At 36.1% G+C, this 24,800-nt stretch overlaps 1 protein-coding gene across 1 annotated transcript; it reads left to right on the top strand.

Moving 5' to 3' along the window:
- The first annotated feature begins 15,618 nt into the window (after positions 1 to 15,618).
- LOC141693456 (uncharacterized) lies at positions 15,619 to 16,182 on the top strand. The gene has a single exon (XM_074498562.1). The coding sequence runs from the start codon at positions 15,619 to 15,621 to the stop codon at positions 16,180 to 16,182; it is 564 nt and encodes a 187-aa protein (XP_074354663.1).
- Positions 16,183 to 24,800: the final 8,618 nt, after the last annotated feature.

Genomic DNA, 24,800 nt, shown 5'->3' with positions numbered 1-24,800 from the left:
CTTTAAGCTCTGCAGTATCTTCACCAATTTGAAAGATTGCAGCCCTGAGATCATTAATCTTAGCTTTTCTTATATCCTAATTCAGTCTGATCAAATAAGCTTTATCAGACTCAAGATTGAATTCCACAGCCCTATAACCTAGAAAGGTAGTTATAATTTTAGCAGTGATGGGCTTCATTTCAACTATATCATCCTTGTGATCTCTGTACTTTGGAACATATGTGCTGTCAGACTTAACAGAATAAAGCCTTTTCTGTCTCTGAATCTGATCCTTCAAATAGTTTGCAGCACTTCCTGTCAATCTGTCATCCACTTGAAGTAAGAATTGTACATGTTCCAGTTCTTCAAAATACTTCAATGGAATGACATTTTGCCTTATATGATAAACCCTACCATCTGTCATGAAGTACAACAAGATGTGTTCTTACAAGTAGGTATGGTAAACCATTTGTACATATTCTAGTTGATTCAATCTCTCAGGAGTTGCTCCAATACCTGGTTCACTCAAGGAAGTTGAATCATTGGTAGTGTTCTGTATTCTTCTTTCATCAGCACTTCCCAATCCAGTTTTATCTCTTGCTTCCTTTCCGGTAACTACTCTTGCTTCAAAACCACTTGCAGCATTCTTCAAAGATTGAGTCTGTTTTGCTTTAGTGAATCCTGATAGGAGTGTCTTTGGTCTATCTTCTGATATCAAGTTAACTTGAGCTGTGTCAGAGGTTACTTGCTTCTTTGAAATATCAGAACTTACTTTATCTTGACTCTGAATAACTTGAGCCATGTCAGAGGTTGTTTTAAGAACTTTTCTTGAAGTCAGAGCAAGATCATCCTTTTCATCAGTGATTTCTTCATTCTCAGGAGGCACATAAACCTTGATAGGTTCACCAACCTTTTCTTTACCCTTGGATCTTGGATCTATCTGCGGTTGTGATTTAGCCAATGTTGCTTCAACATTTGTCCTTTCTTTTATCACAATGCCTTTGAGTTTTGTAAGTGTCTTTTTACCAGAAGCTTCAGATTTAGATATGGCTTTTTCTGATTTAAGTCTGGCTTCTTCTTCCATTAAACTCTCCAAGTCCATTCCTGGATTTTCCTGAAGAAATAACTGTCTTGACATTTCTTCATCAAGATCTAAAAGTTCATCAGAACTTATCCTTTTACCAGTAGCAGAACTAATTCTTTTCCCAGTATCAGAACTTGTCCCGTGACTTGTGATTTAAGCTTTTCTTGATGTGAAACCTCTACCTTGACTATGACCTCTACCCATTCAAGATCTTCCTTGATCATCCTTTTCATTATCCTTCCCTTTCAGTGTCTTGTTAGTCTTGCATTTGGACTTAATTACTTTCTCCCCCTTTTTGGCATCAGCAGGAAGTAGAAGAGAGACAAGCAATTCCACTGAGGCTTGGATTTCAGTAAGTTGATATTGCTGAGAAGCTTGATTTTTCAGAATATCATTAATCTGAGCTTGTTGTTTCTCTTGAGTCTTCTCAATATAAGCAATCCTGTCAAAGGTAGGTTGGAAGAACTTTTTCTTATCAATCTTTTGAACTTGTTCCTGTTTGATGAATTCTTCCTGAATCTTGTGTAGCTCTGCATGAGTAGTTGAATGAAGACCTTGTAGATGTTTAGTACTCAATGCAGTGACTCTAAGCTGTGTTTTGATAATTTAACATTTCATCAGCTTTAGTCAAGTGCTCAGCAAGATGCTTTTCATTTGGAACACAGGAAACTGAGTTCCATTCCTTAGTCCACTCCTGTCCTGCATGAGTGTCACTCCAAGGCACTGGTGCTTCTCTGGTAACAAATTTCTTAACAAGTTCAGACTTAAGAATAGTTTGTTGAGGAGCATGTCCTGAAGGACCTGCTGCATCAGCATCTGCATTTGGAGCAGTGTCACCAGTATCTCCAGCATTTACAGCATCGGAACTTACAGAATCAGTATCTTCTGATAAAACAACAGTGTGAGTAGCAATGGATGCTTCAGCATCCTCTAATTGCTGATCTGGTTCTAAGTTCTGATCAACAGCCATATCCTGATGCTCACCTATATTCTGATCATCAGCATCTAGATGCAGAGAAGGTGTAGTAGATAACTCTGGAGTTTGAACAACATCAGTAACAGGTGTTGTTGATGGATTATATGTTGTTGGAGCTTCTAACAGAATTACTTCAGGCACAACCAAGTTGTGAACATCAATATCAGCACTTGTGCCTAGATCAACAGAAGATACAGATGGTGTGTTGACCTTTTCAGAAACAGCTTCCTGAGATGGAGTTGATGGAGAAGAAGTGACTTTAGCAAATTCCTTTTCTTGTGAGATCAGAGATTCCTGATCCCCTTCCTGAGTTGCTGCTTCTTCATCATCTGAAACAGGTCTTTTTGCCCTCTGTTTCTTGTATCTCTTTGAAGATTTGGATTCTTTGGGAGTTTCAGGAACTGTCATTCTTCTAAGCCTCTTGAGAAGCCTAGATCCCCTAATTCCAGAATCCTTTTGAGAAATCACTGTCTCAGCTTCTTTAACAACAGGTTCTGAAGAAGGAACCTGTTCCTCAGTATCAGACTCATCTCTCAAAGCAATCTTCCTTCTCTTTTGAGGTGTTTGAGGAATAGTCTTTGTCCTATTTGGCTTGGAAGATGAAGGCTTCACAGTAGGTACTGAGGTTGAGGGTTGAACTGTCTGTGAAGTGGAGAGATAGGATTTGATATATTGCCTGAGGGTTGGTTGAGTAGAATGAGTGGTAGGTGCTGATGGTTGTTGTGGTGTTTGGGAGGTTGTTGTTGGTTGGACATCAGAATAAACAGATCTATAAGTATCAGGATCAGCATTTACTAAGATCTGTTTTACAGACTGAGGAATCTGTAAAGGTCTAACCACTAATTTCTTAGTGTCAGCATTTATCAGGTAATTAAAGTAGCATTTTGCAACCTTAAAAGGTGGAGTTGAGGAACTGACTAATTGAGGTTCATCAGTACAAAAAGTATATATAAGTTGACAGAATCTAGCAAAGTAAACAACATTCCTATCCTCTATCATCCTATCCCCAATAAAACCAATTATAGCAGTTGCAAAATCAAAATGAGTTTGGTTAATAATAGCATACCCGATGTGCTGACTCATAATAGGGATAACATCAAAATTCGAACACTTGTTCCCAAAAGCTTTAGTGATGCAGTCGAAGAAGAAGCTCCATTCTCTTCTGATATGAGCCCGTTTCAACTGCCCAAGCTTTGCCAAACTCTGTTCATATCCCAAATTGGCCATTAACTCCTGAAGAGCTGATTCCTCTGGAATTGAAAAGGTACATCCTTCTGGGAGATATAGAGCCTTGCGTATTGTACTAGGAGTGACTGCATATGAAGAATCACCCACTTCGAAAACAATACTGGGAGTGCCATGTGTACCACCATTATCAAAGTACCCAGTCCGCCAAAATGTCAGAACTTGTTGGCTCGAAAAGACTGAAGGCTGGGTCAATGCATACCCAATTGGAACAAATTTAGCTCCATCAATGATTAAATCCTTAGGTGCCATGTGAAAAATTGAGATTTAAGAGTGCCTGTTAGGTGTTTGATAAAATGTCTATATGAAAAACCAACGTTAGAAGAAGAAGGAGAGTAAAATCAAGTAGAGAGAAAAAGTATGAAGGGAAATAAAGGATTAAAAAGTCCTCTCTCTCTCTCTCTTACTTATACAAAAAAAATGTTACCGTTGGACACCTGTCAGACATGCAGTAATAACGGATAGTTACTGGGCTCGAGAAAACAGTAATCATTACTTACCCACTTGCAGTTTTTCAAGGTAAAACCGTTCCACTTACCCAGTTATTCTATTAATGACGGTGAAACAGTTTTAATTCAAAATTAAAACCGTTCCCACTTATTTAATTATTTCTCACTTCAACATCAATATTCTGAAAATAAATTTGAGTGAAAATAACCAAAATAAATCAGATGAGTAAGTACTGATAAAGGAAAATCAGAACTTAAATTAAAACAGAATTTATGTGGTCATCAGAATATGAGTATTTATCAGGATTTACCAATGCATTACAAATTATCTCAGAGACAAAATCTTGAACCAAAAACAAATTTCATTAATATATCAAGATAATACATTCATGAAATTGAAATTACATCAGAACTTATACAAGATTTCCCTAAGCTGCTAAACCTAACGTCAACAGCCTTTGTCCTAGCTCAAGAAGCAGGGCAAGGCTGATGATGAAGAAAAACAGGAAGAAGAAAATAAATCATTTCTTCTTCCTACTCTCGACAAACAGAATGGCGAGTTGAATGATTCGCTCTTGCTGGCGGAGAGCTTCCAGCCTTTCCTCCTCCAATCGCTCCAGATGGCGATGGTAATCCATATAGAAGAACAGGAGGTGGGTGAGTACCTCCTGTGGGACAGAGTCCCATATCTCATCAGGAATGGCAGTGACGTGCCATTTCTGCTGCCAATCGGCACAACTTAGCTCCATATTGAAGGTTTCGTAGTTCAAAAACATGTTGTATCTGACCATGGTGTTTTTGAAAGAAAAAGTATGAATGTAAGGTGAGTTTGTGAGAAAAGATTTGATGGGAAGGCTAATGTGAAGTGGTTGCTTATATAGGCAAGAGAATGCCAGGAGACGTAAAGAAATTTAAAGCTGACAGGTAGAATTAATTTTACCTCGTCTCCCCAGACTTGGAAAAAGAAAAACATTCATTGGAAAGGGAAAACATGATTTAATGCGCACAAGAAGCAAGTAAAAGTTGACTGTTCAAGTACGAGTACCACTAACCCTAACCATAGTGACTATTATTCTTCCACTTCAACATATTTAGGTTTAAACTGAGACTGTTTCCAAATTTTATCCACAAATAAGTCAAGTAAGGAATCATACGTTAATATCAGAACTTAGACTTATATCAGAACTTAATAGTCATCAGAACATAATTTCTTAACTCGAAAAAGAAATGCCTATCTTAGTAAGTCCTCTCACAAATTCTGATTTATATTCTTCAGAACTTAATCATCAGAATATATAATCAGAACGTGTCCTCAAAATTTGTGCAATGTGACACAATGACTGTTCATCTAAAACAACATAGATCACCACAGTAATTTTCATCATTCATATGGAGTGATTAGTGTGTGCATTAAGCTAAATATCAGACAAAGAGTAAAGTCTGATTCACTTCAGTACATCTTAGAAATAAGGCATAACTAAAACTTTGCTAAAGAGCTGTCATTATCCTGAAACATACTGATGAATGAGTTCATGCTTGAGTCCACCTCAACTATTGTGTACTAATTTTGTGCATCTTTTTAAATTCCTTTTTATAGTGGCTTCTCAGTGTAAGTGAGTCACGACCGCTTATCAGAATTTATGCTATTATAAGAGTATTTCTCCAGTAATCACAGAGTGTGAAAAGTCACCAAAAAAATATTTTATTTGCTTTTCAGATGCATATTACTTAATACCAGCAATGCACTTGGGTCTTCCCTTCCACATTTTTACTCTAGATCTCAAAGGAGTACCTGATTTTCAATCCTTGATTCTTTTGCTTTTTCTTTAGATAAGTGAGGTTTATCAGCACTTAGTACATTCAACAGATTTACTAGCATCAGAACTTAATAGATGAGTAGCATTATTCTAGTTTGTGACTTAGTAATAAGATAGACAAAGTAAACTCAACTAAGCTCAATTATCAGAATTTGCTTGTGTCAATAGATTTCCACAGAAATAATTACTTCTTACGTGGGATCCCTTGTTTATTGAAAACTACTGGTTCAGCATCTAGCACAGTTATCCTCATAGGATTGAATAGTTACTTAAACAGACATATCACTTATCAGAGTTTAGAAACATATATCAGACAACAGTCAGTACTTAAACACATTTTTCAATTAAGTACAGAATACACAAAGAGATTAAATTCTGTAAATACTGATCATATAGTCTGATGCAACAGAACAAAACTAAACAGATTTAGAAAAAGAACCTGAAACCATTCCAAGTTCATTTACCAATCTTGTAAAGGTAGCTTCACACAATGGTTTTGTGAAGATATCTGCTAGTTGTTGATCTGTTGGAACAAAGTGCAACTCCACTGTACCTTCATCTACATATTCCCTGATGAAGTGGTACCTGATGCTGATGTGCTTTGTCATAGAGTGTTGAACTGGATTACCTGTCATAGCAATAGCACTTTGATTATCACAGTAAATAGGGATTTTGAAATATGTTAACCCATAATCCAGTAACTGATTCTTCATCCAAAGAATCTGTGCACAATAACTTCCTGCAGCAATATATTATGTTTCTGCAGTTGATGTGGAAATTGACTTTTGTTTCTTGCTAAACCAAGAAACCAATCTGCCTCCAAGAAATTGGCAGCTTTCACTTGTGCTTTTCCTGTCAATTTTGCAACCTGCAAAATCTGCATCCGAGTAACCTATTAGTTTAAAATCTGATTCTCTGGGATACCACAATCCCATATCAGCTGTTCTCTTAAGATACTTGAAAATTCTTTTCATAGCTGTTAAATGAGGTTCTCTTGGATCTGCTTGAAATCTTGCAAAAAGACAGGTAGCATACATGATATCAGGTCTACTAGCAGTTAGATAGAGTAGATAGCCAATCATACCTCTATAATCAGTAGTATCTACTGATTTACCAGTATCCTTATCCAGTTTTGTTGCAGTGGCCATGGGAGTGGATGCACTTGAACAATCTTGCATTCCAAATTTCTTCAGCAAGTTTCTGGTGTACTTAGTTTGACAAATAAAAGTGCCTTCTTCATTTTGCTTGACTTGAAGGCCCAGAAAATAACTAAGTTCCCCCATCATACTCATCTGATACCTTGACTGCATCAGTTTGGCAAACTTCTTACAAAGTCTGCCATTTGTAGACCCAAAAATGATATCATCAACATAAATCTGGACCAGAAGTAAGTTCTTTCCATGGTTGAGGTAGAACAGTGTTTTGTCTATTGTTCCTCTGTTGAATCCACTTTCCAGAAAAAACTGAGCTAAAGTCTCATACCATGCTCTAGGAGCTTGCTTAAGTCCATAAAGTGCTTTATCAAGCCTGCAGACATAATCTGGATGTCTGGAATCTACAAAGCCTGGAGGTTGTTCAACATATACTTTATGGACTTAATCAACATCCATTTGAAAGACAGTAAACTTTTTGTGAGCAGCATAAGCCAAAAATATCCTTATGGCTTCTAACCTAGCAACTGGTGCAAATGTTTCATCATAATCAATTCCCTCCTGTTGAGAATATCCTTTTGCAACCAGTCTTGCCTTATTCCTTGTAATTATGCCATCACTGTCAGTTTGTTTCTGAATACCCACTTTATACCAACAACAGATCTATTCTTTGGTCTTGGCACTAGGGTCCAGACTTTGTTTCTTCCAAATTCATTTAACTCTTCCTGCATTGCTTGCACCCAATCAGCATCTTGAAGAGCTTCTTCCACTTTCTTTGGCTCAGTCTGAGAGAGAAAAGAATTGTAAAGACATTCATTTGAAGTACCTGTTCTAGTTCTGACACCCGCATCAGGATTTCCAATTATCAAATCAGGTGTATGTGATTTAGTCACTTCCTTGCAGATGGAAGGTTTTCTCTAGAACTGGATGCTCCCCCATGATCCATGTTGTCTTCAATTTCATTTTCTGATGCTCCCCCTGAAATTATGTTCTCTGAGTTGGATTCTTCAGAATTTAGATTTTCAGCACTATTAGAACTTGGCTTATCAGAACTTGACGAATCAGAACTTGAAGAGCCAGATGTATGTTCTGATGCTTCTTGAGATGTGGTAAGATCTTGAGTATGGTCCCCCTGCATAGGTGCATCTTCCTTTGGCATAGTTACCACAGTTTCAATAACATCAGAGTCTAATCCATCAGAGTTTACAGTATCAGGACTTAGACTGTCAGGATTTTCAGTATCAGAATTTGAGTCTTCATTTTCAAATCTCAGCTGATCATGGTCAATAAAATCTTCAAGACCAGTAATTTTCTTGTCATCAAAAGAGACATTAATAGATTCCATAACCACTCTTGTTCTCAAATTATAGACTCTGAAGGCTTTTGTGGAAAGTGGATATCCAACAAAGATTCCTTCATCAGCTTTTAGATCAAATTTAGATAGCTGTTCAGGATGAATCTTGAGAACAAAACACTTGCATCCAAATACATGAAAGTACTTCAGATTTGGCTTCTTTTTCTTCACCATCTCATATGGTGTTTTTCCTTACTTGTTAATGAGTGTTGCATTTTGAGTAAAATAAGCAGTCTGCACAGCTTCTGCCCAGAAATAGGTTGGAAGCTTTGCTTCTTCAAGCATTGTACGTGCAGCTTCAATGAGAGTTCTATTCTTCCTTTCAACAACTCCATTTTGCTGTGGAGTTCCAGGAGCAGAAAATTCCTGCTTAATTCCATGGTTTTTGCAGAACTCTTCCATTATCAAATTCTTGAACTCAGTGCCATTATCACTCCTTATAGTTTTCACAGAATCTTTGACCAATTTATCCAGATGTTTGACATGATCAATCAAGATAGATGCAGTTTCACTTTTTATGTGCAAGAAATACACCCATGTGTATCTGGTGAACATATCCACTATGACCAACGCATATTTCTTCTTTGCAATACACATGACATTCACTGGACCAAATAGATCAACATGTAGTAGATGATAAGGCTCAAGAATTGATGATTCAGTCTTGCTCTTGAATGAAGATTTTCTTTGTTTGGCCTTCTGACAAGAATCACAAAGGCCATCAGGAGCAAATACTGACTTTGGCAGTCCTCTCACAAGATCTTTCTTGACTAGATCATTATATTGTTGAAATTTAAATGAGAGAGTTTCTTGTGCTAATTCCAGCTTTCTTCAATTGATGCTCTACTCATCAGACAGATTTCAGAGCCATCAGTACTTGTTGAAAGCTTAGCTTCATAAATGTTACCACGCCTATATCCTTTTAGAACAACTTTGCCTTTGGATTTACTCACAACTTCACAGTGTTCTTCAAAGAAATCAACATGATAACCTCTGTCACAGATTTGACTTATACTCAGCAGATTATGTTTAAGTCCTGAGACCAGAGCTACATCTTTAATGATGACATTCCCTAGATTGATATTGCCATATCCCAATATTTTTGCAATGTTGCCATCTCCATAAGAAACACTTGGGCCAGCTTTTTCCACAAAGTCTAATAGCAGGGCTTTATTTCCAGTCATATGTCCTGAACATCCACTGTCCAGAACTAGAATATTTTTCCTGTTGCCCTGCAATCACAAAGACCACTAATGATTAGTTTTAAGGACCCAGACTTGCTTGGATCCTTTGGCCTTATCAAGTTTGTTAACATTTACAGCAGATTTAGCATCAGAGTTTATGTTAACATTTTTCTTATTAGAACTTACACTATCAGACTTTGAATCAGAATTTAAACTAGAAGGAACAATGGAAACTTTCTTCAAAAAAGGTTTTAATTGATAATAATCATAGTACAAACTATGATATTCCTTACAAGTATAAATGGAATGCCATAAACTACCATAATGAAAACAAGGATTTTGTGGTTTATATCTAACAGACTGACTCTTTACTCCTGATTTTGAAGGTAAGGAGTTAATGTTCTTATTCTTCCTGCAAAACGAAGCCAGATGGTTAGAACTTCCACAGTTATGACATGTTTTCCTAGGAGCATAAAGAACAGGTTTATAATTATTGATTTTATTCACACCTTCCTTTCCATTCCTATTTTTCCTAGGTGATTTTACCTTGTTTACATTCTTAACATCTTTCAGCTTATGCTTAAGCTGCTTCTTAGTCATTAAGCCTATGTTTACTTCAGCTGTCTTTTCCTGTTTTAGTTTGTCAGAAGTTAATCCCTTTCTAACTTCTGATTTATCATTATCAGACTTTACAGTTACAAACTTAACAGGTTTTAACTTTGGTTTTTGCTTAACAACATGCTTAATTTCTACAGTTCCTTTATCATTCTTATCCTCTCCATAACCTAAGCCCTCTTTCCAATTTTCACTACTTAGCAAATTTTGAGTTGTTCTGCCAGAGTTAGTCCAAGTCCTGATTATCTCTCTTTCCTTTTCTAACTCAGTTTTTAGAGATTCATTCATTTTTAGCACTTCATCCCTAACATAAAAAGCATCATCTCTATCCTTCTGAGTTTGATGGAACATAACTAACTCTTTTTCTAAGAAATCATTTCTTTTCTTAAAAGCAAGATTTTCAGAAGTTAATCTTTCACATGTTAAAGTTTGATCTCTATAACTAATAGACATGGTTTTAAGATATCTTCTCAACTCATTAATATCATCAGTATGAAAAGCATAAGTAGTCTGAGGTACCTTTGTTTCAGCAGCTTCAGAACTGCTCTTAGCACTTTCTTTATCGGCATTTGCCTCAATGCATAGTTCTCCTCACTTTCAAGGTCTGAGGTGTATGTCCAACTTTTCTGCTTTGTGACAAGAGCCTTGCCTTTGTCACCCTTTACCTTCTTGTAATCAGGAGATATGTGGCCTTTCTCACCACAGTTATAGCATTTGACATTGGTATAATCTCCTCTATCAGACTTTCCTCCTCTGCCTTCAGATCTTCTGAAATTCTTCTTATCAGAACTTATGCCTTTCCTGGAAAACTTCTTTCCCTTCCTGAACTTCCTGTATGCAATCTTTGTGATCCCTTTTACCATAAGAGCACACAGCTTCATCATCTCCTCATCAGCATCAGTCTCAGGAAAGCTTTCAGAATCTGAGTCATCATCACTTTCAGAACTTGATGACTCAGTATCAGACTTTGTGAAAAGAGCTTTACCCTTGTCTTTCCTTGAGGTAGCTGCCTTGGGGGATTCTTCTTCAGCCTTAAGAGCAACTGTCCTTGACTTTTCTCCTTTCCTCTTGCTTCTTTGTTCCATCTCAAGTTCATGAGTCTTGAGCATTCCATAAATTTCATCAAGAGTTGTTTTGTCAAGATTGTAATTGTCTCTTATTGTTGTTGCCTTCAAATCCCAACATTCAGGAAGAGCTAACAGGAATTTAAGGTTTGAATCTTCAAGATCATACTCCTTATTAACCAGTGACAGATCATTGAAGAGTTTGACAAATCTATCATATAAATCAGTCAATGATTCATTAGCCTTTGAGTCAAAGTGTTCATACTCTTGAGTGAGTATTGTCTTCCTGTTCTTCTTAATTGTATCAGTTCCCTGACACCTTGTTTCCAGAGCATCCCATATCTCCTTAGCAGTCTTGCAGTTAATTACCCTATTTGACATTACATTATCAATGGCACTATGCAGTAAGTGTCGTACCTTAGCATCCTTAGCAATTGATGCGATATCTTCAGCAGTATAATCACTCTTTTCCTTTGGTACGGTCTTTGCTGCTTCACCTGCAACTGCAACAGCGAGCTTGGTTGGTTTGTGAGGCCCTTACTTGATTCTATCAAGATATTCTGGATCTGTAGCTTCCAGAAACATGGTCATCCTCACCTTCCCTATGGCATATTCAGATGGTCTCAGTATGGGAACTCTGATGGTTTCATACCGACTTTGAATTTGTGTCTTTGGAGGTTCTTCAGTTTTGGTAGGCTTATTTGGAGTTTCTGTGTCAGACATGATTGTGTTTGGATCTTTAACTGTATGTGTTTAACAGATAGGATCTGATACCACTTGTTAGGTCACACATACTATAGAGGGGGTAAATACAGTATAAAATACAATCAAATCGAACTTTTAATATTTCGAGTAACAGAAAACAAACTTTATTGAAACAATAAACTCTGTTACAGTATGGAACTGTTACCTCTGAGTGATGAACAAATATCACGAGAGCTGCTAGGGTTACAATGAATAATCTTCTCGAATATGATAACACTTATAGTGTAAACCCTATGTCTGTGTTTATATAGTACACAGTTACAAGATAATCGCTAATTGATATGGAATATAATTGTGCTTCCTAAAATATATCAATCAGATATCTTTTCTTCTAAGTATTCTATTCTTCATAGAATTCCTTCTTCATGCATATCTCTTCTTATGTTTATCTCGATCTTCTTTCCTTTAATCAGCTACTGTCCTTATCTGAACGTCCTTCAGCACTTAAGTTCTGATATCTATCTTCTGATGATTATCTCCTGATAATATAAGTACTGATATCCTTAAGTCCTGACTTCCAGTATAAGTACTGATTCCCAGTTAAGTACTGATTTGTCCTGTTAAGTAAGATCTGAAAACTAAACATAAATCATATTAGCCATGACATTATCAAATATATCTAACACATATATACACATACATTTATACAACACATATATTCACATAATCACGTAAAGCACGTAGTACATAAAGCACATAATCAATTTTTTTTAGACTTATAATTATTTTTAGAATCAATTCTAGACTCATACCTGCATTAACTAGCCTTATCTGATTTTATTATAATTTTTCGAGATTTATTCGACTCAATTATACCCCTATTAGGACCTATGAACTATTAATTATCACCAAACCACTCTTTTTTGGAAAAAATTATAACTTACAACTGTTTTTATTGGATTCGTCTCATTTTTCTGAGTCTAGGGGTCTTCGTTTCGCTCAAATCGGACTAACGGTTGAATTATTATGAATTAAACAAGATTTAATTAATTAATAATTAATTTATAAATAATTAATTATAATTAAACAAACCTTAATTATATTTTTAAATAATTAATTAATAATTATTGTATTTTAAAATAATTAATCCCTAATTATTAGGAATTATTACTATTTATTACAAATTATTATTACTTATTCGATCAGATCGATTATTTACAAATAATCAATCGATTTAATTAACTAATACGCTATTTATCGAATAACTACGAATTATTAGAATTATAAACCAACTTAACGATTAATCACTCGTATAACTACGAGCTACTCGCAATTCTCACATAATTATCGAACTATTATATTATTGTTGAAACTCATACGATTCGCTAATCAATTAGTTACCGATATTTAATTATACGCTATAAATAATTACCGCAATATTATTCGAATAACTATCGCTCGAATACTAATTCTAATTATCGAATTACTATTCGCATTATTAACTAATTATTAGATTATTAATCATATCACTTAATTATTTCTAATTCTTATTTATTAATTAATTACCTAATTATTAATTAATTACCCAATTATTAATTAATTAGATAATTAATAAATAATTAGATAAATAACTAAATAATTAATTAAATAATTAATTTCAAATTTATAATTTAATAAAATAATTTAGAAATTAATAATACTATTTTTCAGAATTTAAAACTAATTTTTAATTAATTTTTAGAAATATTAAAAACTGATTTTAATTACTAAAATATAAATAAATAATTAATTACTCAAAAACACAAAATCAGAACAGAGTTTGGGTTCTAAAGGATCAAACCCGGGTCGTTTCTGTGTTGCAAACCGGGTCGACCTCGGGTTAACGGGTCACGAAGAACAGCCATCACCGTCCCAGAATCCGGCGACGGCGACGGTTTCCGGCGAGGCGAAAATACTCGATTCCAGGCTCATTCTTCTGCGGTTTCGAAGCACAGCAACACAACGACGCTCCCAGCACCTTCCTCCTCCTTCCCTCGTCCTCCTCTCGTCGAAACGTGGCCGGAAACACGAAGAACACGGCGGCGACGTCGTTCTCCGGCGAGCACGAAATGGAAGCCAACGAACGCGAAACCGGTGCCAATCGACTCCCTATCCGATGATCTAAACGTCTATGCTAACAGAATCATCAAACAATTAACAGAACTGCAAACCCGAATTCAAGAAATTAAACCCGAAAATATAAATTTCAATCCAATCAATCAAACATAAAAAATAATTACATAATCGAAAACTACAGATCATAAGCTTCAAAACAAGTACTTACACTAACGATTTGGACTCCGGAATCATGATGAAAATCAGCTTTGATCCTCCTGCTCTGTTCTTCACAAACCCTAACCCTAATTCCCTTTCTAATTTTCTTTTTATTTTTCTGATTTTTAATTATAATTAACTGATTTAATTAATAGTAAATCAGGTTTTTATATTTATGAAAATAATACCCCTAAGTAAAATTAAGGGTCTAATTACACTCCTAATAAAAATATTTGGCCCCAATTTTTATAATTTTTGGGTATTAATATTGAATTTTTAAATATCCAATAAATACAAAATAAATGCTAAAAAATCCCAAAAATTGTGAATATTACAAAAATACAAAGAAAAATGATATATGATAATTTCATGATCATATAAAAATAAAAATGAAATTTTTGTGGGGTTTTTGGTACCCGAAGGGGTCCGGAAAAGTCATTTTTCGCGAAAAAGGTCAATTTATAAAATGTCTAAGGGTTCAGAATATCGATATGGTATAGGGCATTTTAAATAAAATAGGGCCAATGATTTTGTTTGAAATACGGGCTTTTAAAACATAGTTTTGAGCTGTACGGGTTTTGATATAAAATATATAACTGACGATAAAATGCTCAATAAATATCCAAAACACGTTTGGATCAAAAGAGCCAACACATAACACATAGCAGTTAGGGTTTAATGATTTAACACATTTAATCACATAATAATACACTTAATTTATCATTATTATAATATAATACAAACGTAATTTCTCGGTCGTTACAGAGGGAGCTTCGAAGGAAGCTGAAAATGCTGGACCTGACTGAGGAGCGATGCTTCGAGTTTGGTGTCGACCATGTGCTGAGGAAGGCACATGAGCTTAGTTGGGACTACAAGCAGCTTTTGGATGAGTTGCTTAAAGATCCTATCGGCCGAATCGATGAAGTGGGGCCCTTGGTAGTCTCCTCTTGCGAAGATGAAGATCTCTCGGACCCTGAGCTTTAGTCCTAGAATAGGACTTGTAATTTATTTTTCTTTGTACTACTGCGTTCGGGCTTTTAACTTTGGTCGCCTTCGGGCATACTTTATTTGGAAGCCTTCGTGCCCTTCCTTTATTCAACTGTATTTTTACTTGCATCTTGAGCTCCTTAAGTTACTGCATATTTGTCAAACATTATTGCATCTTGCACCAAATTTTCGGCTTCACTTTTTCCGTAGCAGTTTTTGTTGTATTTTGTACTGTACATGCAACTTTATTTCTTGCCTTAACAGTATTATATTAATGCCCCAAGTGTTAAGGGGATAATGGATTTTCCTTTAGAAGTGCATAAACTCGATGCGAAGGGTATACCTTGTGTCGTTAAGACTTAAAAACCACCATAAACGGGCATCCCCTGAGATATCGTATAGGGAATGAAGGTGGGCGTGCTCTTTTAGAATTTGCATTAGCTCATGAATTAGTGATAGTTAATTCTTGTTTCAAAAAGAGGGATGCTCATTTAATTACTTTTAAGAGTGGAGGTTGTAGCACGCAAATAGATTATTTTTTTTCGAGAAGACGCAACAAAAATTACAAAAATTGTAAAGTGATTCCGGATGAGATGTATGCTACACAACATCATTTGTTGGTAATGGATATTTTTATGAGGAGATAGATAACAGTAGTTATTCAGGAGATGACTCCGCGTATTTTATGGAAAAATATGAAGGGTGAAAGAGTACGGATTTTCAAGGAAAGAATTGGTTTAGAACAAAGAAGCTTTGTTGGGGATGATGTAAACCAAATATGGAATCATTTGGATTCTTTAATTAGGGGTGTGGCTAAAGATATGTTAGGAATCACCTCGTGGAAAATTCATGATCAAAAAGAGGCTTGGTGGTGGAATGAGGATGTGCAAGAGCGAGTAAAAGTTAAACAAGCACGCTTTAAGGAGCTTATATGCTGCAATGAACAAGAGAAATTTGATACAAAGAAAATTCTTTATAAGGCAACAAAACGTCTAGCAAAAAGGGCTGTGGTGGAGGTGAAGGATAAGGCTTATGAAGAAATGTACATAAGTTTATCTACAAATGAGGGAGCAAATGGAATTTATAAACTAACAAAGGCTCGAGAAAGGAGACAACGAGATTTGGGATTTGTCATATTTATTAAGGATGAAAATGCACGCGTGTTAGTTAAGGATGATGATATTAAATGTAGATGGTATCACTATTTCAAACAGTTATTTAACGCGTCTCGTATAAGTGGAGAGGAGATTGAGAGGTAAACAGTTAGTCAATCACATTGCATTTCTAATATACAACCTATACATGGTGAAAAACTTGAGTTGGCATTAGAGAAGATGGGTAAAGGTAAAGCCACTGGTCCAGACGAAATACCTATAGAGGTATGTGGTGTTTAGGTAAAGAGGGTGAGCGATGGTTGGCTCAACTCTTCAATCTTATTTTTCGGACGGGTAAGATACCACATGAGTGGAAGCTTAGTATGGTTATTCCAATTTACAAGAATAAGGGTGATGCTTAGAATTGTAGTAATTTTCGTGGTATTAAACTTTTAAGTCATACTATGAAATTATGAGAGTGAGTCATTGAAATTAGGCTTAGAAGCAAGGTTACAGTGTCAGAAAATCAATTTGGTTTCATGCCTGGAAGGTCGACAACGGAGGCAATTCATCTTCTTAGGCATTTAATGGAGAAATATAGGGAACATAGGACGGACCTGCACATGGTGTTTATAGATTTGGAAAATGCTTTTGATAGTGTTCCGTGCATCGTAATTTGGACAAGTTAGGAGAGAAAAGGTATGTCCTGGATATATGTGAGGGCAATTCAAGAAATGTTATTCTCAAGTATTGACTTGTGTCAGGACACCTGTTGGTGATACTCAATATTTTCTGGTCAAGATAGGACTTCATCAAGAATCATCATTAAGTCTATTTTTATTCGAAATAATTATAGATGTACTCACTAGAGGAATCCAGGATGTTGTACCGTGGTGTATGCTTTTTGCGGATGACATAGTTATTATTAATGAGAAAAAGTCAAAGATTAATGAGAAGTTAACAATGGAGAGTTACATTGGAGACTTCGGGCTTGCGTGTTAGTCATTCAAAAACTGAACATATGTGGTGTAATTTTAGTAACGAACCAGATGAAGAGGGGGTTAATGTTAGAATTGGAGAGAATTTATTAGTTCCAAAAGAAAGTTTCAAGTATTTGGGATCTATAATTCATAAAGATGGTAAGATAGATGCCGATGTTAATCATCGTATCTAATCTGGATGGTTAAATTGGAGGGCTGTTTCAGGAATACCGTGTAATAAAAAAATTCCTTTAAAATTAGAAGGAAGATTTTATGGAATGGTGATTAGACCAGCTTTGTTGTATGGGGCGGAATGTTGGGCGGTAACGAAGACCCAAGAACAACACCTAGAGGTAGTGGAAATGAGGATGTTGCGTTGGATTTGTGCCTGCACCTTGTTAGATAGATTGACGATGGGTTTTTTCATAAGGCAATTAAGAGTTGCATCCATAATAAAGAAAGTAAGGGAAGGTAGATTGCGATGGTTTGTACATGTTCGGAGGAGGCGTATAACGGGTCTAGTGCGGAGAGGTGAAGGTTAAGTATTGCCGGGTGTGAGAAGGAAAGGAAGAGCGAGAAGAACTTGGGATTACCTACTTTCACTAGATTTGCATTGTTTAAACCTTCGAGGGGATATGGTATTGATGGATTTATATCGCAGCGGAGGCATGGTAAAACACTTTTACACATATAAAATCCAAATAAAAGCTTATAAATCATGATTAAAACATATGAATCGATTACTAACCTTTAATAGCGATCCAAAAGCAACGATCAGAGATCCTTAGCAGCTGCTCCTCAAACGTGAAGCACTCCACTGGTATCCACCAAGAAAACAACGTTAAGGAGGAGGAGGAGGTGGAGAGAATTAGGTTATTCTAAAATTTTTGGGTTCGAATAAAAATAGGGTTTATGTAATATCCCATATATTTTCAAATATTATTATTATTATTCGGAATTGTTTATGTGATTTTATGTGAATTTTTGGTGAATTATCTGAAAAGTAGAATAGATATCTGAATGTTATATGTGACATTATTTGAATATTTGAATTTTTATATGTCCAGAATAAAATATAGATAATTGTGGTATTTTTTCTGGTAATTTTTGGAGTGTTATATGATTTTATAATGATTTATGAATTATTAGTTATTTTCAGAATAATTATAAAATTATTTTATAAAGCCGGGAATCTTCCAACTTCAACCGTTTTGCGTTTTTACAACCCGAAACTTTTCCGAAAACTCCTTCCTAACCTAATCTGGTAATTCCGGACATTTTCCGTGTTTTGACTTTTTCGATCCGGATTACGGTTTGACCCGTGCGCGGCCCGGCGCAATATTTTCGATACGATAGTTATTTCGGTAATCAATAAAAACCCGTAATCTCGAAAGACGGGATATTTTTACGTTATGTTCGTATATGGTGTTTTATAAAAAGCCCGGTTTTGATAATTATCCAATTCTGGTATTGAATTGTATCGTTTTTACAGTTACTTAGCGGCTAAGCAACTAATTTAACGATCCAAAATGATCCAGAACGATCCAATATTCCATAAATATAAATAGCCTATTTCTTATTTAGTTTATTTCGTTTATTTATTTGTAACCAGTTAAAATACCGTAAAAATAGAGAAAAACCCGAGAAACCGATACGTTTCCGAGAATCAAACACACGAACGAAGGCGTTATCGAACTCCGATTCGGGCGTGCAGCATATCAAAACGAAGCTCTCGAAATCTTCTTTTTGAATCAATCATCAGTTTCTGCCCAGAAATCACAGTAATTTTCTTATTTAATTATTTATATTCGAATTATTTGATAATTAAATGATGAATTTTTGTTCTTGATGTTGTTGATGTGATTTGATGCTTCCATGTTGTAGAGCATGTTTTTCTGGTCAATTTGGTATATTATACGTCAAAAACTGAGTTCAATATCATATAGAAATTAAGGTTTGATTTTCTGAAAATTCTTTGAATATGTGTTCTTGGTGTTCTTGAAGAATTCTGAAAATCAAGGTCAAATTTGAAGGTGATGCAGATTACAGAATTTGAAGTATGAGTAACCAAAACGTTCAGATTTCTATTCTCTTTCTGTTTATGCCATTAAATCATTCGAACAATAGGTGAAATATAAATTCCGTTAATTAGGGTTTATATCGAAATTTGGGGATTTTAATTTGGTTGATTCTGGGGAGATTTGGAGGTTACAGGAGTGTAGATCGTGAAGTTTTAAGTTGATTCATATATATAGTTTCTGTGTTGGAACCCCGAATCGAGTGGCCGGATTTTCAAGCACCTCGCCGGCGTTAATGGCGATGGTCGCCGGGAACAGGGTTTCAGGGGGTGCCTGTGATCGATTAAGCCGTATTATTGTTGCTATGACGAGTTGGAATTGGTGGGTAACAGAATTCGCATCAAACCATCTGTTTATGGCTGTGAATTAGTTCGCCGGAGTTCGTTCCCGGCCGCCGGAATCTGCACCGGCCGGCCTGTTCTTCAACGACCCGGTCGGGTCAGTTTCAACCCGGGATATAACCCGGCTTTAATCCATATTTTCCCTAAATCAAAAATCAGAAGTTGTTTCTGAATTATTTTATTTTAAAAATTATTTTAAAATTCTGTTTTAATCATAAAAATCTATATTTAATTTCGAAAATTATTTTAAAAATCCAGAGAATTATTTTAATTATTTATTTATTCAAAAATAAATCGAAATTATTTTATTAATTAATTTTAATTAGTTTTTAATTATTTTAATTAATCGATTAATTTATAATTAATTGACTAATTAATTTAATTAATTATGAATTGATTTTAATTGATTTAATAATTAGATTTAATTATTTAAAATTGATTTAAAAATTCCGAAAAATAGTTTCGAGCTTTAAAACATTATTTTAAATTATTTTCTAAGCTCGATAATTTTTATAAAATTATTTTCGAGTGTTCGAGGCATATTATTTAATTATTAAATAATTCGGAGACCCGTTTTATTCCGAAAAATGTTCAAAAATTCATAATAGATCAACCGTTTGTCCGTTTAATACGAAACGAACGCGTACAGACTCAGAAAAATATTGCGCTTTCAATAAAAATACTTTTGAGACCTAATTTCTATTGTATTGCAATGTCATTTGATTTATGTACCTGCTTGAGTCGGTATTTGATCGATAAATGCTAATATTGACCTGATTTTCATTCTTAACGCACTGAGGCGTGTCTTGTAATGATCTTACGTATGTGTTACATGAAATAGGTGATTATGTGTTAAACAAAGGTCATGATTATGTGTTATGTGATAAGTATGCTATCTGTTTACAGTTTATTATGCCATGCTTAGTTATAAACGGTCGGGTAGATGTCAAGACGTAGAATTACGTCGATTGAGTTTAGTTCTGTCACTTAAGATAATCCTTTTGTTTATAGAATCGAGTAGCTAGAAGTGCAGTCAAGTGTTAGACGAAGATAGTAGCCAGCAGTTAGAAGCAGAGTTAAAGTAAGAGGTTATTGAGCATACCAGGCAAGTACCCTAACTTCACTTATCATTCAAGTGACGTTCATTTCTAATCATATTATACAAGTACCTATATCTTTATTTATCATTCAATTGATATTGACTCTGAACTTTATTCTTTCAATATCCATACTATTCTAAGTTCAGAATAGTTAAACGTTTTATGTTTCGCTATGAATTACTCTATACAGCAAAGCTTTAAATTGAGATTAGCGAATAACTAATTGTTCTGGTTATTTCGCCATTGGTTGTTGAGAAAACTCCGGACCATGAGAAATGGGGAGTTATGTGGTTAAGGATGTCATTTGATTCGACTCCTTTGGCGGAAAATTGTTTTTATGGGTTGGATGGTTGCGTAAGAGGCCGTGGCGGCGGTCCAGTGTGAGCTATGTGTTATACAGGATATAACACCTTGCTAGGCCAATATGTGCCTTGGGTACCTTTTGTTTAGTTGGATATGCTTCGGCATACCGGTGTTGCTCTGCGGCTGATCACCGGCGGCAACACACCGTCGTTCGAGGATTCCAGTCCCAAAACATAATATATTGCAAATGTTGTTTATTATCAAATTTTTTTCAGTTTTGATGCTGTTCAGTTAGTTTAGTTGGTTTTGTTCATCAGATATACTGTTGTTATTCCAAATCATAAGCTATTCATTACTTGCTGAGCATTTCGTTCGCTCATACTTGTTTCATATCTTGATTCTTTCAGCTAGGCCAGAGCAAGCTTAAGTTCCAGGTCTGACCAGAGGTTTTGTGCTTGTAAATAGTTGGTGTGTTTCCAGGTAGACAGTTTGGGATACTTAATTAGTCTAGAGGTTTGTAATAAAATTTGAATAAGTTGTAAAACTAATTAGACTATGGTTTGTAATAACACTTGATTTGTAGTAGTGCCTGTTCCATACTATAACCTGTGATCGATCCAGTGCAGGTAAAGGGGTCGTATATATTATATTATTCCGCTGTGATTATTTTATTTTGGTTTATTGGCGAGTGACCCCCAAATCTAGACCCCGGGTTTGGAGGGCGTCACAGGTTGGTATTAGAGCCACAGGTTATGGTCACTGAAACAGGCATAGGATTGTCATAGATGAGTCATAGGAAGATCACATAAGATAGGTGCGTGTAGTTTAGCTTTTATAGGATTAAATTTAGGTTATTGGGTTAGGTTGTAGTTAAGGTGTTTAGGTTTCCTGTTTTGCGTTTAGCTTTAGGCCTTGTGTCATTGCCCTGCTATTTTGTTGGTTTAGTTAAGATTTCAAGAGAGGATTTTAAAAGTTCGGATAATTCGGGGTAAATTTTCTTTGTGTTATTATTCTTGAGATAATAAGCAGGATTATGTGATAATCATGTCGCTTGTGTTAATATGGTAGCAAGTTTATGATATTTTGAGAAGAGATAGTGTTTGCGAACTTTAATATGCTAAGGAATTGCTACATATTTGACACAATGCTTGACAGATTATTATATATATTGCTTGTTTCTTACCAGAATAATGGCACCAAAGAGAAGGAATAATTCAGGAGAGGGTAATACCGAGAGCCGTACAGATCCAGCGATTATCCAGATGTTGGGACTGATGCAGCAGCAGATGTTACATCTTACGCAGCAGCAACAACAGCAACAACAGCAACAATAGCAGCAAGCAGCAGCACCACCTGCAGTGACTTTTAAGCAGTTTCAAGCAGTGAAGCCACCTGAGTTCAAGGGAAGTGCTGATCCTATGGAAGCCAATGCATGGCTTAAGGAAATGGAAAAGGCTTTTGAATTGGTCGGAGTAGGAACTGAGCAGAAGACCAAGTTTGCAAGTTACTTTCTGAAGGGTGAGGCGAACTATTGGTGGGAATCCGCGCGAGCATTGGAAGGAGGTGAGTTTATAACTTGGGAGAGATTCACAGAGCTGTTTCTAGAGAAGTATTTTCCGAGGTATATGAAGAATCAAATGGAGATCCAATTCTTGAACTTGACCCAGGGAGATCTTACTGTAGCTGAGTACGAAGCTAAGTTTACTGAATTAGCGAGGTTCGTGCCAGACCAGGTTGACACGGATGAAAAGAAAGCAAGAAGGTTTGAACAGGGATTGAGATTTTGGATTCAGAATAGGGTGGCCATGTTTGAATTGACTTCATATGTGGCAGTAGTGCAGAAAGCGATGGTGATTGAAAGTAAGAGTGATATGTATCAGAAAGGGAAGGATGGGAAGAAAAGGAAAATAGAAACCTCAGGAGGAGGCCAGCAACAAGGTAACTTCCAGGGCCGTTTCAATAAAAGGCCAGAGTTTCAGAATAATAAGAGTGTGGGATTTAAGAAACCACAGCCAGGAAATGGGAACCGTTTTCAGAATTCAAATCAGCAGAGACCCAATCGTCCACCTGCATCAGAGTGCAAATTTTGTGGTAGAAGGCATTTTGGGATTTGTAAGGCTAATGTGTTGTGTTATAAGTGCAATCAGAAGGGACACTATGCTAATGAGTGTCGAAGTCAGACTACAGCTCAGAGATCAGGGACAGTGTGCTTTAAATGTGGAAAGATGGGGCATATTGCCAGGGACTGCCAGACAATTGAACCAACTGCTAATGTGCCAAGGATTGAAGGACCACCAACAAAGGACCAGCCAAAGGCTAGGACATTCAATATGACTATGAAGGATGCTGTTCAGAGTTCAGACGTGGTGGCAGGTACGCTTCCAGTCAACTCCATAGATGCTAAAGTTTTATTTGATTCTGGAGCTACAAGATCATTTATTTCTCAAAGTTTTGTCGATAAACTGCATTGCGAAGTTAAGTTGTTAGAACAAGCATTAATGATAGAGTTAGCTAATAAGGATCAAGTTTCCGTCAACCGAGTGTGCCCGAAGTGCGATATTAAGATAGGAGGACATCATTTCTATGCCGACTTAATACCTTTTAAGTTGGGAGAATTTGATGTTATTTTAGGAATGGATTGGTTGTCAGAAAATAATGCTCAGATTGATTGTAAGAATAGGAAATTAAGACTTCAAACTTTGGATAGTAAGAAGAAGATAATATTTCAAGGAAATAGGCAAGAGAAGAAGTTCTTAGCGATCGCTCAAGTGAAAAAGTTATTGCGTCAGAATTGTGAAGCATATTTGGCCCATGTGGTAGACACCAGTAAAGAAGTTCCAGCACTAGAAGCGATTCCAGTTGTCAACGAATTTTCAGATGTTTTCCAAGATGATCTACCAGGATTACCTCCCGACAGAGAAATTGAATTTGCGATTGATCTAGCACCCGGAACAGAACCAGTTTCTAAAGCTCCGTACCGGATGGCACCAGTGGAAATGAAAGAATTGGCATCTCAGCTGCAAGATCTTTTGGAGAAAGGAGTTATAAGACCCAGTGTATCCCCATGGGGCGCACCAGTACTGTTTGTCAAGAAGAAAGACGGGAGTATGCGACTGTGTATCGACTATCGAGAACTGAATAAGCTGACCACTAAGAACAAATACCCATTGCCGAGGATCGATGATCTGTTTGACCAATTGAAAGGCGCGATATGGTTTTCTAAAATTGATTTAAGATCCGGATATCATCAACTGAAGATCAAGCCTGAAGACATTCCGAAGACCGCATTTAGAACCAGATATGGGCATTATGAGTTTCTAGTGATGGCATTTGGATTAACCAACGCACCAGCAATTTTCATGGATCTAATGAATCGAGTATTTAAGAAGTATTTGGATAAATTCGTGATCGTGTTCATAGACGATATCTTGATCTATTCCAAAACAGAAGAGGAGCATGTAGAGCATTTGAGGATAGTTCTGGAGATACTACGACATGAGAAGTTATACGCAAAGTTTTCCAAGTGTGAATTTTGGTTAGAAGAAGTACGATTTCTTGGGCACGTGATTAGCAATAAAGGAGTGGAAGTGGATCCAGCAAAGATTGAAGCCATAATCAACTGGGAGAGGCCAAAAACACCAACGGAAGTAAGAAGTTTCATGGGATTGGCAGGTTACTATAGAAGATTCGTGCAAGATTTTGCGAAGATAGCTACGCCATTGACAAAGCTCACCAGGAAGAACCAGAAATTTGAATGGGATGAGAAGTGCGAAGAAAGTTTCCAGGAATTAAAGAATAGATTAGTATCTTCTCCAGTACTAGTCTTGCCAGATGAACAAGGAAATTTTGTGATCTACAGTGACGCGTCGTACAAAGGATTGGGATGTGTTTTGATGCAGCATGACAAGGTGATAGCCTACGCTTCAAGACAGTTGAAACCACATGAAGAAAAGTATCCAACGCATGATCTAGAATTGGCAG

The sequence above is a fragment of the Apium graveolens genome, chromosome 2 (assembly GCF_009905375.1).
Source record: "Apium graveolens cultivar Ventura chromosome 2, ASM990537v1, whole genome shotgun sequence".
NCBI lineage: Eukaryota > Viridiplantae > Streptophyta > Magnoliopsida > Apiales > Apiaceae > Apium > Apium graveolens.
Note: the sequence above shows the minus strand (reverse complement) of the source record. Positions and strands in the feature narration are given on the sequence as shown.